General features: G+C 40.4%; 4 protein-coding genes across 6 annotated transcripts; 2 read left to right on the forward strand and 2 right to left on the reverse strand.

Moving 5' to 3' along the window:
• Positions 1 to 1,042: 1,042 nt before the first annotated feature.
• On the forward strand, positions 1,043 to 9,234 carry hexb (hexosaminidase B (beta polypeptide)). Of its 2 annotated transcripts, none has more exons than XM_005720186.2 (14): positions 1,043 to 1,372; positions 1,517 to 1,671; positions 3,310 to 3,375; positions 4,226 to 4,272; positions 4,398 to 4,508; positions 4,601 to 4,702; positions 4,789 to 4,921; positions 5,010 to 5,190; positions 5,277 to 5,363; positions 5,450 to 5,522; positions 6,856 to 7,036; positions 7,406 to 7,496; positions 8,691 to 8,795; positions 8,945 to 9,234. In XM_005720186.2, exons 1-14 carry the CDS (start codon positions 1,122 to 1,124, stop codon positions 9,006 to 9,008), a joined length of 1,647 nt encoding a protein of 548 aa, XP_005720243.1. In that variant the 5' UTR covers positions 1,043 to 1,121; the 3' UTR covers positions 9,009 to 9,234. The 2 variants fall into 2 exon arrangements, with proteins under 2 accessions (XP_005720243.1, XP_005720244.1); XM_005720187.1 differs by lacking the exon at positions 6,856 to 7,036 and adding an exon at positions 6,291 to 6,465 and having other exon boundaries at positions 8,945 to 9,232.
• Positions 9,235 to 9,315: 81 nt separating this feature from the next.
• Positions 9,316 to 15,234, reverse strand: gfm2 (GTP dependent ribosome recycling factor mitochondrial 2). The gene is made up of 20 exons (XM_005720188.2): positions 14,789 to 15,234; positions 14,605 to 14,689; positions 14,184 to 14,229; positions 13,993 to 14,090; positions 13,747 to 13,872; positions 13,588 to 13,676; positions 13,402 to 13,490; positions 13,241 to 13,301; positions 12,715 to 12,900; positions 12,541 to 12,621; positions 12,287 to 12,435; positions 11,402 to 11,542; positions 11,184 to 11,283; positions 10,909 to 11,095; positions 10,738 to 10,814; positions 10,518 to 10,656; positions 10,240 to 10,425; positions 9,979 to 10,094; positions 9,715 to 9,897; positions 9,316 to 9,617 (listed from the first exon to the last, which is right to left on the reverse strand). Exons 1-20 carry the CDS (start codon positions 14,828 to 14,830, stop codon positions 9,489 to 9,491), a joined length of 2,310 nt encoding a protein of 769 aa, XP_005720245.1. The 5' UTR covers positions 14,831 to 15,234; the 3' UTR covers positions 9,316 to 9,488.
• A 90-nt stretch (positions 15,235 to 15,324) lies between these two features.
• nsa2 (NSA2 ribosome biogenesis homolog (S. cerevisiae)) lies at positions 15,325 to 18,250 on the forward strand. Its single transcript, XM_005720189.2, has 6 exons — positions 15,325 to 15,471; positions 16,711 to 16,898; positions 16,986 to 17,136; positions 17,274 to 17,453; positions 17,585 to 17,777; positions 17,981 to 18,250. The coding sequence occupies exons 1-6, from the start codon at positions 15,469 to 15,471 to the stop codon at positions 18,046 to 18,048; spliced, it is 783 nt and encodes a 260-aa protein (XP_005720246.1). The 5' UTR covers positions 15,325 to 15,468; the 3' UTR covers positions 18,049 to 18,250.
• A 1,934-nt stretch (positions 18,251 to 20,184) lies between these two features.
• On the reverse strand, positions 20,185 to 24,116 carry tor1 (torsin family 1). Of its 2 annotated transcripts, none has more exons than XM_005720190.1 (5): positions 23,701 to 24,116; positions 21,908 to 22,173; positions 21,642 to 21,817; positions 21,174 to 21,301; positions 20,185 to 21,093 (listed from the first exon to the last, which is right to left on the reverse strand). In XM_005720190.1, the coding sequence occupies exons 1-5, from the start codon at positions 23,897 to 23,899 to the stop codon at positions 20,849 to 20,851; spliced, it is 1,014 nt and encodes a 337-aa protein (XP_005720247.1). In that variant the 5' UTR covers positions 23,900 to 24,116; the 3' UTR covers positions 20,185 to 20,848. The 2 variants fall into 2 exon arrangements, with proteins under 2 accessions (XP_005720247.1, XP_005720248.1); XM_005720191.2 differs by lacking the exon at positions 23,701 to 24,116 and adding an exon at positions 23,137 to 23,439.
• Positions 24,117 to 27,313: the final 3,197 nt, after the last annotated feature.

Below are 27,313 nucleotides of genomic sequence, written 5' to 3' on the forward strand. Positions count from 1 at the left end.
TTTTTTGAGTTTCAATTCTGTGTTCGAGTCCTGCATTTGGATCCTCATCTCTGCCTGCCCGCACACAGAGCCCTGACAGGTTCGTGATGCAAAGCATACTGTACATTTAGGTGCTATCCCAAAACATAGTAGTGTGAAAAAACCTTCTTTTTAAGTCAAAGAAGGAAAAAAAAACAGAATATTGTTAAAAGGCCAAGTCAGAAACCTGATGTCACAATGTAGTGTGCTTTTGACTTACACAATACAAAAGTAAAAGCAGAGAAACTATTGAAAACGCAGCTGCCATGACGGCCTGCCTATTGTGGCAGAATAAACTAGAATCTCCTGGAAACTAAACTGATAACATCAATGTGCTTCTTATCCTTATTAGAAATCCTTATTAGAAAAACAACCCAAAGCATGATGCTTCTACCTCCATGCTTGACTGTGGGAAGGGTGTTCTTTAGATTATACTCAGCATTTCTCTTCCTCTAAACATGGCGGGTCGAGTGACCACAGCGTTTCCTCACAATCCTTCACTGAATCATTTAATGATCATTGGCAAACTTAAGATGGGCCTGTACACCTGTCTTCATGTACAGGGACCATATGAGCACTGCAGGATTTCAATCGATTACATCCATTCAGTCCTTACTGAGTTACCAATGGTGTTCTCTGTGATTGTTCAGATCATTAACAAACTCCTCCCTTGTAATTTTGGGCTGATCCCCCACCTTTCTCATGATGATCTTCACCGCATGAAGCAAGATCTTGCATGGAGCTCCACACCAAAGGTGATTCATTGTCATTTTGTATGTCTTCCATTTCAGAATAATCACACAAACAGCTATCATTTTCTCACCAAGCTTCATGCTGATTGTTCTGCGTACATTGTAATAGTTTAGCATTAGTAAATCAGCTTACTTCAATAACATTTCATTCATACTGGACCCGACTCGATGATTTGGGTGAGTAAATATACGATACATTGTACTTTTCAAGAGAGTAGGCAGGTTTGTGGTTTCTCTTTAAATTTCTGTTAAATTTGACTTCCGCATGGAAGTCCCGCCCCCTCTCGCAAAATAAAAGTGCTGCTGTCGCAAGGTCTTGTGACTTGACTGTAACTTGTCAACAAAACAGTAATGCTGAAGTTCGTGTCGCTATTGCTGGCCCTTAGTTTCTGCCAGGGCCTGCAGCACAACAACATCGACGACTATGTTGCGGCCGAGCCCGTTTTCGAGGCGTCAAAGTACGGCTCCCTGTGGCCTCTGCCGCAGAAAGTGCAGATTTCAGAGGTTTCATTCAAGTTAACCAGTAGCAGCTTCAGGATTGTTGATGCCAAAGCATCGTCCGCTGGACCGAGCTGCAGTCTCCTACAGAGCGCATACAGGAGGTGAGCAGCTGTGTTTATAAGCTGTTTTTATATTTATTTATTTAAATCGCTGCACATTATTTATATATGTGGCGAAATCTCAACACCGCAGCCCGTGTTGCGTTCAGGGGCCAGTTTCCACCCTCGTGCGGTCTCTCTCTGCAGGTATTATGAGTACATGTTCGGCAGCGCTAAAAAGCAGTGGTGGAGCAAAAACAACAGGCGATCAGATCCCTCTGATCTGTCCGAGCTGCAGGTGTGGATCACATCACCTGACTCTGAATGTGACGGATACCCCAGTGTGACTTCTGACGAGTCATGTGAGTACCTTCCCTTCCTCGTTCATGTCATGTTTAACGGCGGTATCCAATCAGGTGCCTCTTCCTCAGCTATTCCATGTAACAAGCTGTAACTACTGTTACTAAACTGCCTTGCGTCACAGAGGGGAAATTGTGTACCTTTTAATCTATTACATGTATGTTCCAGCTTTTCAGGGTACTTCCCACTTTCTGATTTTACAAAGCAAACCAAACGAAAAAGATGTGCAATGAAAGTGAAACCGAATGAATGAAAATATGGAGCAAATTTGTACAGCTGTTTTATATTGATTATGTATGAAGTGTTCCTAACTTGATTGTAACTATTGCCACCTGAAAACAAATTTTCATACTATGCAACCATGTGGAAAAACTAAGTACACGCTTACAGCTTCCATAGGAATTAAAAGGTTAAGTGGCAGCCAGGTGCCAGCTTGATTAATTGATCATTGGCCACTGTGGGCACCTCTCTAAAGGCACAAGTTTGGGCATTTAACATCCCAGGAAATTCACCCCAAGGTCAGAGCAAAAGCATTTCAGACACTACAGGCCTCAGTTAGCATGTTAAAGGTTAAAATCCATGATAGTACAATTACAAACAGCCTCTCCAAATGGGTTGTTTAGAGAGGTTTTTTATGGGGTTTTTTTATGTGCATAAGAATGAATCACAACACTTCTGGAACAATGCCCAAGGGGTGATGTTTGGTCATAATTTACAACTCCAAATTTCGAACGCAGTTAATCAGCACAAATACCTCATACCAACTGTCAGCCATGGCTTTTGGGCCAAAATGCCTCTACACCAACGAGAGACTATTCCAGTCATACAGAGAACACTACAACAGTACAATACTACAATAAGCAAACAATAGTTTGAGGCATTCTGCTGCTGAATCAAGGGGTGTACGTAGTTTTTAACAGGACTGCGTAGTCCTGTAGACAAGGTCGTTTTCACAAGCGTATATAAATGATCTTAACACTTCGTCCATCTGTGATTATGCAGAAATGAATATTGCAAACTGTTATCTGCCTCTGCATGATGAGCATGATATTTATCTACTCTTGCTTGTGGTTTCTGTCCTGTTTTCTTAGACTTTAACACCTAACTTAGAAGTACATTTAGAAATCAGACTGAAATGAAGAAAAAAAACAGGTTTATATTGTGACGTTTTAAAGAGATTAAAATTTCATTAAATTACAGAGTTTAATTACATTTTTGACATGTGACTTCTTACAAAACGTCAGTATTGACTTTAGTACCACCAACTTGCATTTTATTTGATTTACAAATGAAATTGTTTTCATTCAAAGAAAGTTATAGCATTCATTTTTCTGTGAATGCTCTGACTAATATTTCATTGATGATACATTTATTTACATTGGAAATGCAGGGTAATTTCAGTGCACTAGAGCATTTTTGGCTGGTTTCCGTGGTCACACTGAAGACTTTGCAGTGGAATTAGTGATCACCTGGAGATCAAATACTAGAATTAACCCTAACCTTAATCTACACCAAATGTTCAAATCCTTCCTTAAGGCCGTGACTTGACCATTTCCGTACCCTGACCTGAACATCTCTACAACAATCGGCCAAGTTTTGACACGCTGAATATGCAGTAAACAGGTGGTGGTTTCTTACAGATGAACTGACAGTGAATCAGCCAGTTGCTGTCCTGAAGGCACCTAAGGTCTGGGGAGCTCTGCACGGTAGGATTTACAGCATTTATTTTCTTTGTCAAATAATTTCTTATTTCCCCTTTTCTGTTTAGTAGTAAGAAAACAAGAAATTCTATAAAGATTTCTTTGTCTTTTTTTTATTTTTTTTATTAAATAGCTCATATGAATAGTTTTTGTTTATCTTGTTTGTTTTTTGAGAAATTTCCTTATTCGATTACTGGCTGAGAGACGAGATGATAGCTATCAAATCAAGGCCCTGATTAGCTAGAAACGGGGTGAACAAAGTCATCCAGCAGCTCTCAGGCTTATAAATGATCATGTTGCACCTCATTTATTTGTGTACAGTAATAGTCTGCTCAGGTCTTCTGTGTTTGCAAATGCTAAATGGACTCATACTTGTATGGTGCTTTTCTGCTCTAATTGAGCCCTCAAAGTGCTTTTTACTGCACTCACCCAAAGTCCTACACATCCTACACACACTCAAAATCCTATGAACACACTGGGAACATGTAGGCTGAAGGAGCCGGGATCAAACCACAACCTTCCAATTGGTAGACGTGCCACAGCTTCCTGTTTATAGCTTTAATGCTAAGCTAACTATAGTTGTAGCTTCATAGACTCTTTGTCCAAAAGTACTGGGCCACCTACAGGTGCTGCTCAGCCTTGGAAACCCAGACCATGAAGTTCCTAGTGCAGTTTTTGTGCTGATGTTAATGCCAAAGAGCTTTTACACAGGACGCACCTCAACACGACTTGTTGTTGTTGAACTTTGGTCATATTATCCTTTGCTGTTTTCAGATTACATTTAGTTTTATGGGTGTGTAATGTTTTCCAAGAACTGTATCATGTGTTTATTTTGGATTGCTATATTTTTTTCTAGGCCTGGAAACCTTTAGCCAGTTGGTGTTTGAAGATGAATATGGAGCTGTAAGTTGAAGACATTTGGCTGGTTCTGTTTTTTGTTTCTACCATGTTAATCCTTAAAGAACTTTTTGTGAGCTAGATTTGAATTGAAGTTCTTTTTTTTTTCCCCAACTTTGCATCTTTTTCAGAAAAGTGTCAATGCAGCAATAATCAATGACTTCCCCAGGTTTCAACACAGAGGCATCTTACTGGACAGCTCTCGGCACTTCCTTCCCATTAAAGTCATTTTGGCCAATTTGGTGCGAGTAAAACCATTAAAAAAAATATTTTTTACCTTTCAATCATTTAACAGACTTTCTAAATTACTTTCTCTCCTGGTTCATTCATACAGGAAACAATGGCAATGAACAAATTCAATGTTTTCCACTGGCACATTGTTGACGATCAGTCCTTCCCTTACTTAAGCCGAACCTTCCCACAACTCAGCGAGCAAGTCGGTACAAAGTTTGTTGGTTTTAAACTTCACCAGAGAGGAGCAGGGTGCTTTTTATTAAGAGTGCTGTGATCCACTGTTCGCAGGGAGCTTACCACCCATACACCCACGTGTATACACCAGCCGATGTGAAGATGGTAATCGAGTTTGCTCGTCTAAGAGGCATTCGCGTCATACCGGAGTTTGACACTCCAGGACACACACAGTCTTGGGGCAAAGGTCAGGTTTTTAGACAACTTTTTAGTTTTAACAATTTTTTTTTTGTTTTTGAAGATGTCTTGATCTTTACTCTATCACTTCCCATCAGGCCAAAAAGATCTTCTCACACCCTGTTACTCTGGGTCCAAACCCTCTGGCTCTTTCGGGCCAGTGAATCCCATCCTGAACACCACGTACGACTTCATGGCTCAGTTCTTCACGGAGATCAGCACCGTGTTCCCCGATGGCTACGTTCACCTGGGAGGTGATGAGGTGGACTTCACATGCTGGTGAGACTGTGCACGCATAGTCAGAAAAATTTCTTTTCGCCTCAGAGGTCAGGCAACAGATATTAGCTGCTGGCTTTGTCCTGCAGGAAGTCCAACCCAGACATTCAGAAGTTCATGGAGCAGCAACATTTTGGAGACGACTACAGAAAACTGGAATCATTCTACATCCAAAAGTGTGTTTCCCACCAAACCTCTGTTTGCTATTTAATAGTTGAAATGAAAAAAAAAAGTTTCCTTTGATGCTTTCTTGATCCAACAGACTCTTGGATATTGTGACCTCTACCAAGAAGGGCTACCTGATCTGGCAGGAGGTCTTTGACAATGGTGTTAAGGTAAGGTCTTGAAACATTAGCTAAATCAATTTGAATGTTGAATGCTTAATCATCAGTTTAACTTTGATTTAATTTGAAGTTTTTCATTTAGTTAGTGAAGGACTAATTGGAAAATTTATGCTTTTTTACTTTCTTGCTGAAAGTTGGATAAATACTCAATTGTCTAAATGCTAAATTATAGGCTCGCACTAGTAGCCGGTTACTGGGGCTATAGTTACCATGATACATATATATATTTCTCATGAGCCTGAAAGGAAAGGTGACTCCAGACTTCTGCACAGTACTGTATAATTGTGTTAAACTGTCATGAAATTAGTCACTTTTCTCAGGAAGCTTGTTAATATTAGCTAGCTGGCAATCATAGAGAAATATTCAAATAATCAATACTGTGAAATGATGCTAAGTCCAAACTAGCTCAATTTGCATCATTAAGAAGCTTGTCTTGCCTGTATGGGGTCCTGGCTACTAAAGTTTGAGAGTCAATGGCTTAAAAGATTTAAAGTCTGCTTATTAGACTTTAGGATTTTATGATGTAGGCCGTAACAGCAATTTACCCATTTCAAGACTTTGTAGTAAGCTTAGCTTACTAGCTTTTAATGCTAACTTAGAGACAGACATGAAATTAGTCTTGAGATTCTCATCTAACTCTTGGCAACAAAGCAAAACGATGTTACACCAGTCATGTCCTCTAATCATTTCTTTAGTCACAGTCAACCTTCATGTAACGATTTAACTCAAGTGCACGAGTTTGATTTGTAACCATTCCAGCTAAAGCCTGACACGGTAGTGCATGTGTGGATTGGTGGCGGAAGTGATAAGGAGATGAGCAATGTCACGGCAGCAGGCTACACCACCATCCTCTCTGCTCCATGGTACCTAGATTATATTAGCTACGGGCAGGATTGGCAGAAGTACTACAAAGTTGAACCACTCAACTTTGAAGGTCAGTTTTAAACAAGAATTGGTCATATTTTGAATATATATTGATATGAACTCAATTTTTTTGTTACTTCCAACAGGCTTACACTTGTACACTTGAAAATTGCACAGTTGTGACAAAAGGCCAACAGACTGAACATGGGGCATTGTGGTTGGTGGTTTCAGATGTTGTTCTTTTTAATGTGCTGCTGTTTTCACCACTATGGGGGACCAATCGCATATTTGAAATGATACTGAAAAAACTGAGAAGGAAGTCATGAGTAAACAATGTTGGGTACATTTGCGCATGACTGGTTCTCTATAAAGCTGGAAAAAGCTTTTGTCCTAGTTCCTCTCCGTACTTTTCTCTTATGTTCTCATTACTGAGATGTCTGTGTATGTGTGTGCTGTGTAGCTGAAAGCAGACACACTAATCCACGTTTGGAAGGGAAACCAGGAACAATACCAGAATGAGATGGCAAGCGTTACTGCATCAGGGTACCAGACCCTGCTGTCCACTCCCTGGTACCTGAACCGTATCTCCTACGGGCAGGACTGGCAGGGCTTTTACAAGGCCGACCCACAGGACTTTAAGGGTTTGTGTCTGCATTAATGATTCATATATATATATATTTTTTTTTAAGGTCATTTCCGATTCATATTTACAACCTGTCAGAACTTGACCCCGTTCATGTGATAATATTTTGTTGCTTTGTTGTTGTCAGGGTCACACTGTAGTCAACTTTTGGCCTAGATCTCAAGTGTCAGGAAGGTCACTCCTGTGCAAATTGGTGTAAGCCTGTTCAGTAACGAGCAGAAAAATAAATTAATATTTTACTGTCATTCGGGAGAATATATAATTTAAATAATTAAATTATTTTATTCATCACTTGTCCCTTTTCAGTTTTTCGAATGTGTCATTGTTGAATTTCCCTGACCCGATCAAATGCTAAATTTTAAAACAGGAACTGATGAGCAGAAAAAGCTGGTGATTGGTGGAGAGGCCTGCTTGTGGGGAGAGTATGTGGACGCCACAAACCTCACACCCAGACTTTGGTAAGCCTGATATAGGTGCATTTAAATAGGCGATTAACAGACAATATGCATATTATTCAGTTCTAAATGAGGTAAATGCTACCTGAGCTCAACAACACATGACATATTACACTCTCTTATTCAATAACTAAGCAAAAATGCAGAAGCAGTGTATAGAAAACGAGGTGCACTTTATCATTCAGTAATTGTTTTCTCTCACAACATTGTGGCCCTCTATTGTTTACAACCGCGGTCCCCAACCCCCGGGCCTCGGACCGGTACCGGTCCGTGAGTGGTTTGGTACCGGGCCGCGAGAGTTGAGGCTCAGGTGTGAAATGTATGGTTTTCAGGGTTTTTATCGGTTTTCAGCGTTATTTTGTTATCTTTTTATCGTTAACTCGGTTTTCCTGGGTCTTTTCACGTGTGTTATGAATAAATCTTCTTTTTTTCGGTACCGGTACTAGTTTTATTTTGTTGTATTTATCCGCGACACCTTAAAGGCCGGTCCGTGAAAATATTGTCGGGCATAAACCGGTCCATGGCGCAAAAAAGGTTGGAGACCGCTGGTTTACAATATTCAGTTTATTGAGGTTTTCAGGAACCTTTGAAAGCTATTTGCATGAACACAGCTCTCTTGAAGTATTTATCTAATGCTGTGGAGTATATTTCAATCAGGTTTGAGGTCGAGAGCGTGGTCTGGACTTTGACTGTGCCAATACAGCATTACTTTTTTCTCTTTCAGCCATTCTGTTATAGGTTTTCTGAATTTTCTGAACTCTCACATTTGCTTCTACAATACTTTAGTATTCAGAGGAGTTCATGGTTGACTCGGTACAACCTGAATCATCACCCCTCCACCACTGCGCTTGGCAGTTGTTAAGAGGTGTTTGTGCCAATGCTGTGTTCGATTTCCACCAATTTGGCCAAAGACTTCTGTTTTAGTCTCATCTGTTCAAAGGATATTATCCCCGAAACCTAATCTGTGCTGCCATGTTTTAGAGGAGAGGCTTTCTCCTGGCAAGTCTTCCAAACAAACCCATACTTGTTCGGTCTTTTTCTGATTTGAGACTTTCAAAATGTCCATATAAGCCCTCCCAAATTGATGGGCAGCAACAATTGCTTCTCTAAGATCACTGCTGATTGCTTTCCTCCCTCATTGAGTTAACCTGAATACTCCAGACAACCAAAACTTCTGCTTCTTGTTATTACCTCCAGGCCTCGTGCCAGTGCTGTGGCAGAGCGGCTGTGGAGCGCCAAAGACGTGACCGACATCGGCGATGCCTTCAACAGACTGTCGCTGCACCGCTGCCGTATGGTAGAGTAAGTATCAGAGGAGCCTTTGTACCACTAATTTGTATCAACCTACTAATTTTATCAGTTAGCAGGTGCCTTTCTGTTAAGAGGAGATTCATTTAGGTATTTTGCATTAAGGTGTTGTTCCACTACTAAATAATTGTGTCCTACATTAGGCGCGGCATCCCAGCTGAGCCGCTGTTTTCCAGCTACTGTCCACGTGAGTACAAGGGTGTCTGAAAACGAAGACCGGACCCAGCAAATGAAATGGAAAGGGAAGAAATTCATATTCTTTTGACTATTCTTCAACTATATGAAACTAAAATGCTGAACTTCCTAGATCACTGTACCGATGAGCTCTGAAACACATCGTCCTTTTTTTAGATTTGCTCCACAGAACTTTTAAATCACATTTAATGTCGAAGGTGTTACTGTTATGATTGCACTTTTTTTTATGAATGTTTCTAGAATTCATTGTCAATAAAAAGTTAAAAGTTCAGAAGATTTTTCTGGTTGTTTACAAAATAAAAACCAAGGATTTAAAGTGACTGGTTTCACGTTTATTTTAGAACATCATACACAACTTCTTGTCTCTGTTAACCAGCTGTAGATATTCACAGAATAAATATTTGATCCAGACTAATTATTATTGTCTGAGGGGGGAGGAAAAAAATCATCTCTCTGTTTGAGAAGGCTTCTGGTCACATTACTGAACTGGGATCACAGCAGGCCAGAGAGTCTTTTGAGGAGTGTGTTCTGCTCCTGAGGGTTCATGGCCTCGTAGGTATCCAGCTCCAGGGAGAAGGTGGCGTTGCCAGATGTCAGTGTTCGTAGAACGGTGGAATAACCCTTTACGTGGACACAAATTTTTAAATCAGAAATAATTCTCACTAGCAAATTAAACCCTCCAAAAAAGCAATCTGTTAACGTTTGAGTGTCCTCTTACCATCATCTCAGCCAGGGGCACGGTTGCTAAGAGCACCTTGTTGTCATGACGGCTCTGGATGTCTCTGACCGTTCCTCGTCTTTGAGACAAGTCTCCCAGCACCGAGCTGAGGTGGTCATCGCCGACAGTCACTTCTAACGACATGACTGGCTCGAGGATCTGTCCGCCCGCGAGCCGCAGGGCCTGCATCCAAAGAAATGGAACCACGGCTCAGCCTTATAGTTCCAGCACTAACCAACTAGAGCTTATCAATAATGCTTTTACCTTCAGCATGCAGCGAGACACGCAGGCAGACACCATGGCAGGTGAAGTCCCAGGTTCTATGGTAACACGCTGCATCAGCGTAGACACACTCTGCAATGGGTAACCTAGCAGTGGCCCTGAATGAAGGAGTTATTGCAATTAAGGGGGGGAAATTGTAATAAATATACAGCATATAATTAAAAAAATTAACTAAAATAAGGGACGTTCCAGTGCTTTGTGTGTTTCCCTGAAAGAGGGAAAAAATGAGTTTGGTCCATTTACCTTGAAGAAATGAGCTGTGCACTCCATTCTCCACTGCCTCTTTCATTTCTGCTGAAAGCTGTCCCTCTAATTCTTCCGTGAAAGCCAGTTCGCATGAACCACCCACTGAGGCGACATCCACAGGCCTGACAGCCAGCTCCACTGTTACGACATGTCTTCTCTCCCCTACTGTCCGGTCCAGCGTGTCTGCACCAAATTCATAAAAAGAATTTGACGGCTGCTGCGCGAAGCTGACGAAAACCGTTCCTCCAAATGTAACAAGTGAAAAGTGTTTGTACCTGAAGCCGAAGCCTCGTGGAGAATTGTCTCTCTGTAAGCAACCTGCAGCGGCCCGAGGTGAGTCTCAATGCCGTGCTCTCTTCTGATTCGATCGTGGATGATCTCGATGTGCAGCTCTCCCATTCCGCATAAAATGGTCTGAGAACGGAGAGCGAAGGTGGTTTCGGTGACTCATTCTAGCACTGGACAAAGAAAGTCCCGGCTAATCCGATGCATTACCTGACCAGAGTCTGGATCAACTCGGACTTTGAGACTGGGGTCTTCTCTTTGGAGGCAGTTGAGCACATTTTCAAGATCTTTCATGGTAAAAAAAAAAAATTAATAATTGAGTGAGCACAGTTGGTGAAGCACAGCTACACACTTTGCACATAATCGCCTCAAATAACTGACCGGCCTGTTTGGACATAGATGGCGGTTCTATGGTGCAGAAGAAGACGGGATCAGGGACCTCCACTCCTGACAGGATCACGCTGGCACACTCTCTGCTCCTCTTTCCCGCCTCGCTGTCATTTTGGGCTCGACGGGCCGCGGCTGCTGCTGACGCCTTCGATGACACAATAGTGTCTCCTGTAACTGTCTTAAATGAAAGGAGAAACCATAAGGAACATTTGATGGTGGGGGGGATCTTAATTTAAGCAAATATTGGAAATTTAGAGAAGCTCTACCTGCTTGAGTCCCACAGTAAGAGCAATATTTCCCGCTGTCATCGAAGGGATTTCTACATGCTGGTCAGCAAATGGCACCAGCAGCCTGCTCATCCTCTCACTGCAAATATACAAGATTGGACATGCTGTGTTGTAATAATGACTCTGTGATGGAGTACGTCTGTGAAAGTGTGTTACACTGCAGCTGCTGTGGAGATCAGAGGTTCGAAACTGCATACGTGCTGTTCCTGTTGATGTTGTGGAGCGCCGTCTGTGCTTTCAGAGTACCAGAGTAGATCCTGAGAAACACCAGAGGGCCGCGCTGCTTGTCGTGGAGAACCTTGAAGGCCAGTGCACACAGGTCGTCTTTGTACCACCGCCTGTGAGATGATAATGAACAGGGCTTATGGGCCTCCGTGTATCAGTCTTGTTTGTCCAGCACATCCCACAGCCGCTCGATTGAATTTTCAGAATTTGGAGGCCAAGTCAACCATTCCTGATGCTAACATGACCATTGTTGGCCCTTTCAGAGGTTGACAGAGGTGAGCATGGAAAACCTGACGGGTCTGCGATTACGGATCCCCATATGCAACAAACTGGGACACACGATGTATTCTGACACCTCTCTTTCACCTTTCTACTGACCGCTGCAACTCGGGAACACCCCACAAGAGCTGCAGTTTAGGAGATGCTCTGACACAGTCGTCTAACCATCTCAATTTTGCCTTTGTCAGTCTCGCTCAAATCCGTACGCTCTCCAATTTTTCCTGCTTCTAACGCATCAACTCTGAGAGCAAAATGTTCCCTTGCTTCCTAATATGTCCCACCAGCTAACAGAAGCCATGACGAAGAGATAATCAGTGCTATTCACAGCATCAACACCAAGCATTCTCTGTAGTTAGGTTCAGTTGTAATCTAGTCAACAGATAAAGAAACAATCATTTCAGTTACAATTAATAATATCAAATTGAAAAAAAAAAACAAAAAAAAACAATCCTTCCAGCCTAATCTGATCTAAACTAGAGCAATGTGACCTAAAATGATAAGAACGGTAAAAAACATACTTAACTTGGTGTTATAACAGGTCTAGTCTAAGTTAGCAGTAAGCTGAAAGGTTCACTTACATCACATCATGGTGTCGTTCATTAGGAGCAGGCAGGTAGGCAGTGATGGCATCTAAAAGAGGCTGAACACCTTTGTTTCTCAAAGAGCTCCCACAGAGGACCGGTACACCTTTACGGGCCAGAGTAACTCGCCGCACGGCTTCTTGAAGCTGGAGACGTGTTCGACACTGATAAGTCTATATTCACAAGAACTAACAGCAGCACTGATGTACCTTAAAAGGTCATATTGGGGCACTACAATTTGCAAGACTTACTTTATTAGAGGGAATGGCATCGAAATTCTCGCTAAAATCGGTTAGCAACAGTTCTGCAAACTCATCGTCCAGATCAGCGACCTGTGATTTGAGAAAAGACGTGTAAACTGGAAGAAAAAAATCGGAGGCACCTTAAGTAATGCTGGAAAACGTTACTCCAATCTGATCGTGTACCTGCTCAATTAAAGCTGTCCTTGCATCGCTGACCACCTGCAGGAGGTCTGGATCATCAGACCGGTCAAGAGCTTTGACTTCAAACACTCTGCCATCATCTCTCATAGATTTCATCTTCCACATCAGCTTCTGGCTGGTTAACAAGTCAACAACACCTGTGAAGTTCTTTCCACTGCCAACAGGAATCTATGACACAGGGGTTTATAGACTGTGAAATATCGCTGCTGTGTTGCATTGTTGTACTAAAAGACACTCTGTTCAGTTCATCCAGTAAGTACATTTTGTTTTAAACCTGTTTTTGTGCTAGCCAAGTTTAGAATCACATTTAATATCCTAGGCGTTCATGCACACTGGTGCAGTGTTAAAACTGTGAAATGTAATATATATATATATATATATACATACACATAGTGTAGATGGCAGTTGAGGCTGGAGACTCAAAACTATGTGTAAATAAAATTGGCAAAATAAAACAGAAAAACTTTTCAGGAACGTAAAGAGCTGTTGACAATTTCTGATGACCTACCTGCAAGAGGACTGGATTGGCTTTCAATTTCTGCCTTATGCTCTCAATGCAGAAACTCAAGCTGAAAGAAAACAAAATGAAAGAGTCTCTATTTTAACACTGCAACAGAAAAGTAAAACAAAACTTGCATTAAATGGGAAAACTTAAACTGAGTCACTCACTTCGCTGCAGGCTTGTCCATCTTATTGAGGAAACAAACACAGGGGATGTGGTGCTTCTCTGCTTGTCTCCACACAGTCAGAGTCTGAGCCTGTTGGCGTTTTCAAAGAAAAAACCCCCACAATGATCAGAGCCTGAAGCCAATTTTTTAATGAAAAAAAGAAGGTGTTTGGAAAAGGGGAAATAACCTCAACGCCAGCCGACGCGTCAAACACCACCACAGCCCCATCAAGCACACGAAGTGCCCGTTCCACCTCAAGCGTGAAGTCAACGTGTCCTGTAGTGACGCAGTCATTCAGTCATTTTTTAAATTTCTACAAGAAATTGCCTTATTTCTTTATTCTTACCTGGTGTGTCTATGAGATTTATTCTATGACTTTTCCAGTCAAAGGTTACTGCTGCTGACTGTATGGTGATGCCACGCTCTCGCTCTTGGGCCATAAAATCTGTCACTGTATCCCCATCGTCAACATCTAAAAACAACAGTGACATGAAATCAAATTGTTTAAAAAAAACATTTTAAAAAAAGAATCAGAGTCAGGTTTGGATAATTAAGAATTTGCATCACTGCTGCATGCTGTTTTCCTGCACACCTCCCAATGCCCTTGTGTAACCGGCGTAGTAAAGCATTCTCTCTGTGGTTGTCGTCTTGCCTGCATCGATGTGGGCCATGATGCCGATGTTTCGGATTCTGTAGACACACGAATTGATGGGACTCTAAGAACACAGCAGAATCTGCCGGGTACTTTTTAATGCAGATGCAGAATGCAATTAAATTACTCACCTGGATATTTCAGGGTTGACGAGAGCCCGTAATGATTTGACATCATCTATGACAGGAACAGGAAGCACAATTATGAGGATTTCACTGCTGCCACATTAAAGTCTATCACTGACTAGTTTATCTGCAACTGACTGTTGTTGACTGTTGTATTACAGGAAAGAACAGCAAAGGCCTAGTTCGCTTTCTATTGATATCTTTACAAACGCACACCCAAGATTTCTGAACCAGTTGTTTTTTTCACATTCTGCAAAATAATTTAATTTATTTAAGAAGGTCTCAAACTGTTTTTAAATGCAGAGCAATAATTAAGTTTAACAATCTCAAACTAAAACACACACAATGACAGGTACTTCATATGAAAATATATCTTAAATATAACACGAATCTTCACCTAACCAATGAATCCAATAAGAGAACTTACCTGGAAGAAGGCTGTAATGTCTCTTTACGTGACAGCTTAGTCTACATCTGCAGCACTGCAGCCCCGCAGCGAATAAACGCCTCCCCTGTGGACCAAAACCAGGTTATCAAATCATAAGAGTTCATATATCTAATCACTGGCAGTACTGATTTTTTGGGGGGGGTGGGAAAAAATTATGTCTCACCCGAATCATCCTGCTAAAGGTCTGCAATCCCCTGAGAGACATTTTTAATATCTGCTTATTATCCGAGCTGCCTTTTCTTCAGAGTCAGAGAAGACTTGAGCCATACTGGAGGAACATTAGACAGAAGAGGACTGAACGAAGCAATGTCAGCCGACTCTTTACGGATGCAGCACAACATTTAAAACAGGAGAGCCGGGAAGACTGTAGTTCTAATCAGCCGATTATTGAACTTTACCCAAAACCGAAAGAAGCCCTACATAAATGAAAAACCTCTCGAAACATTCACGCTTGGTACACGTCAAAATGCATCCCCGGGACACCTTAGAGGTCATAACATAGTTCCGGCTATGAAATCAATTCCGTTTCCGTCCATATTTGCGGCTGTAGCTTATTTTATATACTTTTATAAATTACAATAGCGGTTTTGTAAGTTTTTCTATTCGCAGCGTGTACAGTAAACTTTATCCGTCCGTGTGTTACATTAAACTGAGGCCGGTCAGTTGAAACGAACGGACAAGTGGTTACAGAACGATGACGTCCTTCCTCTAAGTATCGGCTCCGGGGAAAACAACATCAGAAGAACCCCAGCCTGAAGCAAAAAAACACCGAAACTTTGCGTCTTTACCAACTGTTAGTTTCTACGACACGCTTATCGTAACACGTAACTCCGCGCACACAAAATGGTAAGAAATCAAATCGTTTAAAATACACTAATTGGCTTTTATCAGGGAGTTTAACGCGTTAGCATGTCGTGCTAGCGTTAGCTTTGGATTACATGTGGCTGAGTGACGCGCTCCGCTGCTCTGAACAGCACTGTGATTCTTACCGTGTCAAAACATTTTGATACTACTTAACCGAGTGCGTTATATTCCCTCTAATGTTAAAATTAAGAAAATTTTCGGGTATTTATCTGTGGAAGAGCTATGTTAGGTGAAGCTAAAGAACATTTCGCTCTGCTTTTGTAGAGCTTTTATATTTTAGACAGTGAAGCTGACTGAAGTTCATTTGAACTGTCATACCTCTTATGCGTTTCTGTGTTGAAATAATCTCCCCTTGTCTTTTTACATCTGGACAAACCTGCCTGTTTTGTGTAAAACAAATTCATAATTTAGCCTTTAATGAGTAAACGTTACATGTAAACAATCAGTTACAAGTGTTTTGTCTTTCTGTTTTTTTACCCTTCTGGCCCTTTTCTTTGATATAATATTTGATGAACATATTTCATTAAATTTCAAGTAGATCTAAGCTTCTTAATGTAAATTAAATAACTTCACAGCCCAACGTAGTGTTTTGGAGGTTTAAGTTAAATGAAACTTTTGTGTTGTGATGAAACCATTAAGGTTTGAATTTTTGTTGGCATTTCTGTTTCTGCCATCTGAACCAGTGCTGTCACAGAGTCAGCTGTTTACAACTTATTTAAATCATGAATTTTGAATCAGAAAAATATTGTTGACCTCCATGATCAGAGGTGTGTGGGACAACATCTCCAGCCTGCTGCCCTTTAATAAGAATCTGTGAAAACACACTCATTATGACAATATGTGCTGACCTATTTATTTTTGTTGTTGTTTTGTTGCTAACCTTGTGCTTTCTACATCTCATTTTTGGTGGGGTGGTTCAGAGAGCTGTAGAAATACCACCAGACTGATCTGAATTCATTGAGAAACTCGTATAGCTCAGCAGTAAATTCAGATGTGCCTGCTTCACAGCCTCTGGTACTCTTTATAGATTTTTATTATTTTTTTTAGAATTAGACGGTTGTGGAGTTAAATCACTGAACAGGCTGTTATCAGTAGTGCTGGAGCTACGGTGTGCTGAATCCTGTGCAGTAGATTTTACTTGAAATTGCAAAGAGAAGCCATGCTCTTATATGTTTTAATTGGGTTCAATTGATTTTCATGATTGTTTTGTTTCTCTTGTAGCCCCAGAACGAGCACATTGAGTTACACCGCAAGCGGCACGGCTACCGTTTGGATCACCATGAAAGGAAAAGGAAGAAGGAGAGCCGTGAGGCCCACGAGCGGTCTCACAAAGCCAAGAAGATGATAGGTTTGAAGGCCAAACTGTACCACAAACAGAGACACGCAGAGAAGATCCAGATGAAGAAGACGTGAGTTAAAAAAAAAAAAGAAAGTCAAATACAAAACACAAAAATACAACTTCCATAAACATCCAAATATCTAATGTGTCTTTGCAGCATCAAAATGCACGAACAGAGAAAGACGAAGCAGAAGAACGATGATAAGACCCCCGAGGGAGCAGTGCCAGCCTACCTGCTGGACAGAGAGGGACAGTCTCGTGCCAAAGTTCTCTCCAACATGATCAAACAGAAGAGGAAAGAGAAGGCCGTAAGTGTCGGCAAATATCTGCTCATCAGCTGCAGCTTTTCTAGTTTGTTTTTTCAGGGCCATCTTTCATTTTGCGATGTGTGATGTGTGGAAATATTGTCACTGTTTGTAAACTCCACCTTGATTCGTTTCTGTAGGGCAAATGGGAAGTGCCTCTGCCCAAGGTGCGCGCACAAGGAGAGACAGAGGTGCTTAAAGTTATCAGAACCGGAAAGAGACAAAAGAAAGCCTGGAAGAGGATGGTCACAAAAGTTTGCTTTGTGGGCGACGGCTTTACCCGTAAACCTCCAAAGTATGAACGTTTCATCAGACCGACGGTAAGATGGAAGCAGATGACAGACTGAAATGTTTGCACGTGGTACACGTTATATTCTGCACTTGAAATTATCGGAAACACCTTTCTTTCACATGCTCATTGTTTATTGCCATTTTTCTGTTCTGTTTTCAGGGTTTGAGATTTAAGAAGGCTCACGTCACACACCCAGAGCTGAAAGCAACATTCTGTCTTCCGATCCTGGGAGTGAAGAAGAACCCTTCCTCACCCCTCTACACCTCTCTAGGAGTCATCACAAAAGGAACAGTTATAGAAGTCAATGTCAGTGAGCTGGGCCTGGTAACACAAGGAGGAAAAGTTATCTGGGGTGAGTCTTTAAACTCAGCTCATTTACATGTGCTGCAACAGTCCGATCACTCACCAGTCTTGGTAAATGATGACAAAATATCAGTGTTGACAAATGGTTACATATTCTTGGATGAGTGCAGCTGTGTGTATATTTACTGTATTTCAGGCTACAAATGGTGGAAAAGGGCTAAATATTTAAATGTCATCTATTTCACTCCTTAGGTAAATATGCTCAGGTGACAAATAACCCAGAGAACGACGGCTGCATTAATGCAGTTCTGCTGGTATAAGACTTTGGACCTGCCTTCTGACCGTGCCTGGTAGCTGTTGTGTATCCACCTAAATTTGCAGCAAGCAATGAAATCTGCAGACTCATGAAGATTTTGGTGCTGAGCTTGGTAACATTGTTTGTAACAAAAAGGACACTCTGAGGGGAAAAAGTGTGGCAATTACTGTGTTAAATTTAATAAATAAACTTGAAATGACACCAGATCCTTTTTGACTCTTGCATACTTGTGTGCACACATATGAAAAATAGTAAAGTAGTCATGATGTTTTCCACTGCGTAAACAGGGATACTGGTTGTTGCTGATAATATTGAGGGTTTAGATACTGTGTTCAACAAAGGAGGACTGTGTGGGATCCTGACGGGCTGTTACATAAAGCCAGATCACAGCTATAATCAGACATATGAGTGCCATGTGTTCATGACGCTTTAACGTCTTACAAACTGCTTAGTTTACAGCAGTGTATGGTAGATAATAATTAAGCACTAGCAACAGGATCCCTTTGCTGTTGAAAAGCATCATAGAAACATGAGGACGTCCTTCTTTTGCATTAACATGTCTTTGGACCTCATATTGAGAGCTCCAGCTAGAAGATACCAAATGCAAATTCAGTGTGTAGAATCAATTCCATAAATATCAAACAAAGGGACAGGCTTTACCGGAATATAAAACTGCCTGTCAGTCAGTTGTCCAGTTGCTTTTGAGCCTCTGGAAATGAGAGACCTTGTAGAAAAATGGCTGAAATTCTAGAACAGCAATACTTCTGTAAAATCCCTTGAATTTAAGTTAAAGGCGATTGATTTAAAACCTGTTGTGGTGGTGTAGAGACTGAGATAAGAACCCAAAATTGTATTTTGAGAATAAAGTTGTTTGACTTGAAAAAACACTTAATCTCCACATTTCAACTTTATTCTCAGATAAATCAAACTATACTGTTTTATCCTGAAATAAAATAATGCCCATAAATAAAGATTAATTTCAAAACTCACTATTAGTCTGTCTCTAGTACACGAAATGGGACACATATACTTTGAACTCTGAAATTTTGTCTGTTGCAATATAAAGTTGCACATATGCATCATAAAACTTAGTTAATATTCCTCAAACTGTTGACATCACACTTTACTTTTGCAGTGCTTAATTTTTTCAATAAAACAATGATTTTTGCTCTGTAATGTGTTTTTAGCTTCACATTTTACTCGACTTTATCTTGGGACAAGAGCAAGGTCGTACTTGAATGTATATCAAGTTACGCTTCTCTTCACTCAGACAGGTTCACTCATTTAGACTTTGCACAGTCAGGTTTTGCAAGTTGTTTGATTATTACGCAACTCATGGCTTAGACCCCCTGCTTTAAAAAGTCAAACCACTTTCATTAAGGAATGACGACTTCATAAAGACCTTGCAAGTAGACGGCTTAACCACTAACATTTTTTCTTTTTTAATAACGAGTACTGTAACAATTAACATTTAGCTATTTTAATTGGTTTCCGCATGGCTTTCAGATACTCCTTATACAATCTGTACACCACTGTGTCCTGCTATGTGCCTATGTTCTAACCAAATGTGGGGGGGAAAAAAAAAAACAAAAACAGTCCCACAAAGAAAACTGGATATTTTATTTGTGCATTGCTACTCTGGTGGTGTTTACAGCCAAGAAGCTTGGTAAGGTAAGTTTCCATAAGCACCAATTTTCTCAGAGTCAGAGGAAGCCATAAACAGCTGTGCAGAATATGAAAAAGATCCTTGAAATGTTTTCAAAACCCAACAAAGTGTCAGATTTGGGGGAACCAGCAGATCATTTCCTCCTGTGGAAAGTGCCACGATAACACAAGTGTATGCTCTCATGCTCCCTGCCCTTCCTTTCCCAGACAGTATTGTGCTATGAGGGGAATCATTTTTTACTTTTTTAAAATCAAAATAAGATAACCAGTCACATACAACCACATTTTTGAATTATCAAAAAAACCCCAAAACAATAATAATAAAAATCCCAATTGCAGCTCCAGTGATGGGGAAAAAAAAAAAAAGTCTGGTGTCCTTTCAAGTAAGATTATATTCATGCATTACAAACATATTCATAATATATTATCATATATAATATATTTGCAATGAATCACATGAAGCTAATTTAAGATATTAACAGTAGCACACATGTTTTGCAAATGTTAATTTTAATATGACACATGTAAAACTATTCTGCGTCATTACTTTTTGGACTGCACAGTAATCCTTTTCTATAACAGCTTCACTGTGATGATCTCACCTACAAAGTCCCCCCTTGACTTAATTACATGTACAGTGGACCAGTGGGTAAAAAAACCAAAAACCTAACTTTAAAAGTACTAAAAAGAATTTAAAATTAAGTAGTAAGGCAGGTGTTTTCCAGTAATCTATATGGATGCATTACACATTCATAAAAACAAATGCACCACGGTGATAGTTTCACTGACTGAAGGACACCCTTAATAACCAAGAAGCTCTCAGGAAAATCTCTCTTTGAGATTCTTGCGACATAAAAGCAGACATCAAGCTCCTTGATCAGTTGCAATGGAAAGCATTTCATTCTTATTAATGTTTCATTCAGCTGGCACTGCGCTCTTCATCAGCCCTTCATTCAGTGCGAGTGACATGTAACACTACAGAAGGCCTCCTGATATCATCTCCATGACCACAAGGCCAGACACAGAAACCGTCACAAAGACCTCTTGAGTCAGCTCTTTAGTCTTTTGGCTGAGTGTTTTCCTCAGGGGAAATAAAAGTGCACATAGTGACCAAGCCCGGCATCCATCAGATGCTGACATTATGTGTAGTAGTCCAGCTTGCTCTCTATCGTCTTGCAGCCTTTCACAGAGAAAACCCTCTCCGATTTGGGGAAATACACTAAATCTCTGGCCACCATGTCTGCCACGTCCTGGTTTGGCTTGATGTTTCTGGCTTTCATCTCGGCCATGGCGCACTGGACGATGTGTCGGTACTCCAGAGGCAAGAAAGGGACGAAGAAGTCCACCAGGTTCTTGTCTATCAAATTCGTACGATAAAAGCCACCTGGAACAAAGATTTCCATGTGGAGCAGTTACTCATTTATAAAGGATAAAGGCAGAAATATTAGTGTCGTTTACACTCACTTTGGTTGTTGTTGAACACTGACAGAGAGAGCGATGTTTCCAGGTCTTTGAGCTCAATCTCTTCTCGATCTCGCCCTTGTTTCCAAAAATCTAACGCCGTCTGTATAATGCTCTCCCCTCCAGCATTGCTATGACAAAGATTAGAAACATAAGATTTAGCGTTCAACTGTCTGTTATCACTCACAGCCTTTATACCTTTATTTACTTCATTGTTGAGAATAAGTATAGCACACTCCTTATACTGCTAGGGATTTTTTTTTTGTGGACAGCACTGCTCATATTCAGTTGATTTAATAACAACAATAAGACAATAAGAGCCCATTAGCCATTACCATCTCAGAAACCTCTTTCCAAATGTGTTTTTGAGGAGTAGGAGCATTGCTGTTCACATGCACTGTGCAACACCCACACAGATACAGAACCTGCTTAAAGTGACTTAGTCCTGTGGAAATGCATTCAGCTTTTCACCTGAGAAAGATGAAGATTGATTTGCGGTAAGAAACTCCGTCCAGCTTGACATAGTAGTCCAGGTAGGGCTTGATGCTGTCGATCAAGCCGGGATGCATCTTGTCCATCTCGTCAAAAATGAACATGGAGCGTTCGCAGTTTGTGACGTTGCCTTTGATCCACTGCTGTAACTGAGACTGAGGAGAGAGAGGGAGCAGAATAAATCGGACCAAACAGAGCAAGACCACTGGGTTTCAATCAAAAGCTAAATGCGTGGCTCTCCGTACCTTATAGTATGCACTTTGACTTTGATGTGGAAAGTGAAGTGTGGATGTGAACACATGAACGAAGCTGCTGTCCATTCCCTCCTTGTAAATGTTTTCAGCAATCAGCTTACTGACAAAGTTCTTCCCTGTGCCCGTCCATCCGTGCAGGGAGAGCACCAGGGGCTTCTTCGGGTTCTTATTGCTCATGAATCCACTCACAGCTTTTAAGAGGATGCGTGAAGCGATGTGCTGCCCAAAGAGTTTGGTATCCAGGTCATTTCGGAGACCTACACAGCAGAATGTCAAAGGAATTAACGGCTAAATGTATGAGTCTAAAACTATTTTCTTGCATTCCTTAGCCACAGCAGTAGGGCTGCTAAAAGTCTCACCTTCTTCATTATCATAAACCATTTATAAGTTCATATGTTCATGTAGTTAGTGGAAAGATATATCAACAAGTACCTGACAGGACAGTACAAACTTTGTGCACAAGAAAGAGTAACTGATCAAATGGTTAAAAAATAGAATGGGTAAAAATTTGAATAAATACTTTAAAATTTTTTAATTAAGTGCACTGACAGCTTGGGTAACCTCCAATTCTCCATTGGATAAGCTGTGAAGGCGGATGGATAATTAAATTTGTATTATGGCCATAAAAGATCTGAATCAAACTCCAGCTGCAACTAGGTTTATGGTTCATGTGACCAAAGTACTTTAAGCTGCTCCCAGATCCTCAAGCTGACCAGCTTGGAGGATAAAAAATGGCTAACATCGTGCCTTTTAGAAGAACTTCATTTAGAACACCCTCTTAATCATACACTGCACGGAGACGAGATGAGCAGTTAAGACTACCTAGAACAGTGGTGTCAAACATAAGCAAACATTTCCATCATTTTACAGGCTGATAAAAAGTTAATGTAAACATTCACAGCACATTTATACACATCTACAGTGAGCTCCTTCAGTCCTTTCACATTTAAAGAGGCAGCAGTGGCGGTCTTTGGCTTAGATCAGGTTACCCGATGGGTCTACATAATGTTCACTGCTGAAAGGTGATCTAAAAGTCTTTTACTCTGACAGTTAGCTTTCAGTTTCGAGGGTTAAAATAAGCCACACCGATAGCACTGTAACGTCGGCGCCGTACGATAACGTAACTAATTAACGTTACAGCTGCCTGCACTTTTAATCGAGGTCAAACAAACCATGTGCACAGAGCTATTATGTTTACACTGCACGGGGCACCTGCTCACCTGTCGCATTGAAGGCGATCCATTTGGAATCGCAGCTTTCGCGAAAGTAATTGTAGATAGTCCGCCCTAGAGTCGCGCCTATACCGATAACCACTGTTGTTGTGATCGGATCAAATGCGTTAACTAGCACGCCGACAGTCAAAAAAATATGCAAAAGAACATATACGTGTCTCGCTCTCATCGTTAAAACTAACTAATTTCGGATACGAGTCGTTTTCTGTGGCAAAATAGTCATAGCACCACGGTGATACCGCGCTAAACATGTAAACCAACTAGCTTCTTGCTCTACAACGCAGAACTTCCTTATTCGTCACGAACACGTGACAAATGCGTCGCTCTACGCTCAGCAGGCAAAAAAATGTTTATCAAGTTTAAAGATGCAAAAAGACAATAAAAGAAGAGAAAAGCACTATACATGTTTATACCAATAAGCTAGTCGTATCGCTAGCTTATCATGTAGCACATCCCCCGCTCAGCTAACGTTAAAGCGGCAGTTAGCGACAGTTGGGGTGTTGTTTGTGTGCAGTTCAGAATAGGTTCAGGGGTGTTTGGTGGGTATACTACCTGTCTTGTTGAAAGAAATCCACTCTGGTCGGCAGCACTCGTGGAAATAGTAAAAAATGTTCTGATACCTAGCTAAAATCCCGGTGAGAGCCGCAGCCATGCCGACAGCTATGGTGGTGCTAATGGGCTCTATCGCCTGCGTCGTGCCGGAGCACACCAGCATCCACAGCAGCAGGATGTGCCGCGTACTCGGCTTCATTTCTCACAAATGTCACCGCTTCATAAAACAGAGTAGGGAAAAAACAAAAGCAGGGAGCCTGTGAGCGGAGTGAGTGAACTCGATACAGTCAGCTGGCGATGGTGGCGCTGCGGTTGTCATGGGTCCAAAGGTGAGGTTGCGTCTTCTTCTCCTTATCTATTTTCGGCAGGATTGACAATTCGCGCGTGACATCTGCCTCTCACAGGTCCGGATGTTGCAGTCAGTGACTCCTGCAGGGACGTGCACGCCTTTTTTTTTTTCTTTTTTTTCTTTTTTTTAAATTTTTAAATATTTGTGTTTTACAATATTCTTCCACACTATGTGGTCTTTGGAATTGTGCTCATAAAGCTCCTCCATGGTTTCACATTAGGTCTTTATTTACAAAATGTTACAGTAAGCCAAATATCCCCAGGTCACATTGGACTTGTCAAAAATCAGGATAGTTTTGGTACCAAGGAGAGGCCGCCATATTTTATATATACTATATATTGTTTTGTTGTCTTGTGTATTGTGAAGCTGGTCTTTAGGTGGAGAGCATTGCCAAACACAAACATTTCCCACAGCATAACAGTTATGGAGGAAAATCACTGACCTCAGCTGCAGACTAAATCAGGATATGACAGTTTTGAAAGACCATTCAAAATTATTGCAAAATTCACTGAACTTCTGACGGAGCCATTTGTCCAGTAAAAACATCTGTTTATCATCCAAAGTCTTTTTTTCTTTTTCTTTTTTACTAATTCTGGCACTTACAAAATGAATTGTAAGCTATTCATGTATACGTAATATAACATTTTACATAAATAAAAAAGAAACAATACAACAATCTTTGCACTGATATTTATTTTTAATTGTATAAATATGACAGCTCTGGTTCTGCTATAATGAAACAAAGGCCTCAGGTGGACCTAAGGAAGAAGGTGGTCTGATGTCTTTTTGATCCTGATCCTCAAAGAGCTGAGCACTCAGCATCTATCTGCACTCCAGTGCCAGTCTGATCACCATGGTAGTATCTGCACACTACCATGGTGATCAGACTGGCAGGAGAAAAAGAAGAGCATAGAAATAGAGAGGACAAAAAACAAACTATAGGAGAGAGAAGACAGTTTAACAGCATCTGACATAACTAAAGGAGGGGTCACCTAATCTACCCTGACTAAAAACTTTATGGAAAAAGAAAGTTTTAAATACAATCTTATAAAAAAAGAGTGTCTGGATAGTCATGGGTAGCGCTCTGGCTGTGGTGTTTTGGATGAACTAGAAGCATCTCACACAGTTTTCAGAAAAGTCTGATAATAGGTTATTAAGAAATTCTTAGACAAAAGAAGGATTTCCATTTCTCTACCATGTGTCATGACAAGACTGAGAGTGTGATTAAGATGATGGGTGGGCTCATTTAGAATTTGAGATAGGCCAGTTGAGGCTATTAATCAATTTAATGCAGTGTTAAGGCAGTCGTGTAATTAGAATGTTAAACCGTGGCTGGAAGTCTTCAAATAAACCATTGATGTGATCGCAAAGCTGTTTCAAAACAACTCGTGAATTTTTGCAATTAAAAAAAGGTGAGAAATTGGTCTATGACCATCTAAGGCATCTGAATCAAACAAAGGTTGACTATGTAATGGTCTAATTACAACAAATTTAAACCTATCTGGCCTTTTAATTAAAATAAACTGATCATATTTCAAATAAAAGCCCAAATAATGGTAAGACAATCAATTACATCTCTGGGTTAGTTCATCAGTAAGGATTGTTGCCAGTTCTACTCCTTTTAAGTAGGAAATGGATCTTTTAAACCAACATATTCTTCCTTCAAGAAATTAACAGTCAAAATAGAATAAATATGAAATAATTTATTAACAAGGACTTGGGAGAGAAAGACATAATGTTCAATAAAGTTAAGTATTTTTTTCTGCTGTAAACAATGATTCTATCTATATAAATTATGTTGCTTAAATAGATGTTTAGATTGGCTTGTTAGCTATTCTGGGAGCAGGAAGAGCAGTGAACTACAGAAAGATAAGGAATGTGATGCCACGTCTTCACATTAAATGTTAAAAGATGGGTTTCCACATCCATTTAAATAAAAGTTTATATAAGCAACTTTCACTCTGTGTAAATATCCATTTCAAAGTTGATCCTAAACCAGTGTGAGGCATCACTGCTTTGACTTGGTCAAATCAATAGCGTATCATGAAACTTTAAAGCTAGTTGTTTTCCAGATTTAGTTTTCCAGTTTCTTATTAGCACTACAGCTCTGTGGATTTTCTCCACCATCACTTACACTGATAGGGACCTCGTAATAGCCGGTATGAACAGTAGAAGCTGGAACAAAAACACTCAACATGTTGTTTTAGCTTTTCTTTTTTTTTTTAATTGGCTAAGTCTCTGGAAATTTAAGGAAAATGTGGTTTTCTTTTTTCTTTTTTTTACACCCCTCGTTGTCCTCTCTCTCTCTCTCTCTCTCATCCAAGCAGTCAGTTTAGTTTCCTTCTCCTGATGTTGTGTTTCCTGAAATCACAAAGCAAAGAAGGACATGTTTATGGGCTTAAATTATGAATTCAAATCTTGCTAAAGATAGACCACAGTTAGGGTGCTTCCAAGCCCTAACCATTTTATCATCTTTAAATGTCTCAAAAATGTGTCTAGATGTCATAACATAAAGTGAAATTCATGAGTTAACTAGCTATTTCCACCATTACTGGGTTTTTTTTGCCTATCATATAAACATATATTCAAACATATATTTGCCACTATTTTTACAAACAATTAGATCCAAACAGATCATTTACATACACGACAGCTTGATTGATAGAATTCTTTATGTCTTTTTGCAATGACATGCAAAGATTTGCAGGCTTAAAAAAAGCCCAATTATTTTGATACAGATCAAAATAATTTCCCTGAATATTTGCAAAAAGGGACGTTGGGTCTTATGAAGTATTTGTTCTCTAAAAGCCCTTTTAAATCAGAGAAAGAAAGCAATATGCCCTGACTTTTCACCATACTACATTACTTACAGCCCGAAGAGTTCTGTCACACATGGCTGGCTTTTTTAAAAGAAATATAATTTAAAAAAAATTGCTGACAGTATTCAACCAGAATTTTGATTTATCCAATGTTCACAACTCCATTCTTGGTATTTCTGCATGGTGATGACTATGTGATGTGATTTTACCTGCTTAAACAATGTGCAGATAATGTAAATTTCATGTCCTATAAGGTCGCCTCCTGCCTCAGCTTGACATAGATGTTTTTAGCACGTTAAGACAACTAGTGCAAGGCCTGATTGGGAAGAGTGTAACCTGGATCATTTTTTGCAGCTTAATTTTAAAATGGTCACAATATGTTTTTACTCTGCTGGTATATTAACAATCGTTATTGTTATTGCAGCTTTCAGATGTGCAAACATAA

This window comes from Pundamilia nyererei, unplaced genomic scaffold (assembly GCF_000239375.1).
Source record: "Pundamilia nyererei isolate P.nyererei 1_Seehausen unplaced genomic scaffold, PunNye1.0 scaffold00002, whole genome shotgun sequence".
NCBI lineage: Eukaryota > Metazoa > Chordata > Actinopteri > Cichliformes > Cichlidae > Pundamilia > Pundamilia nyererei.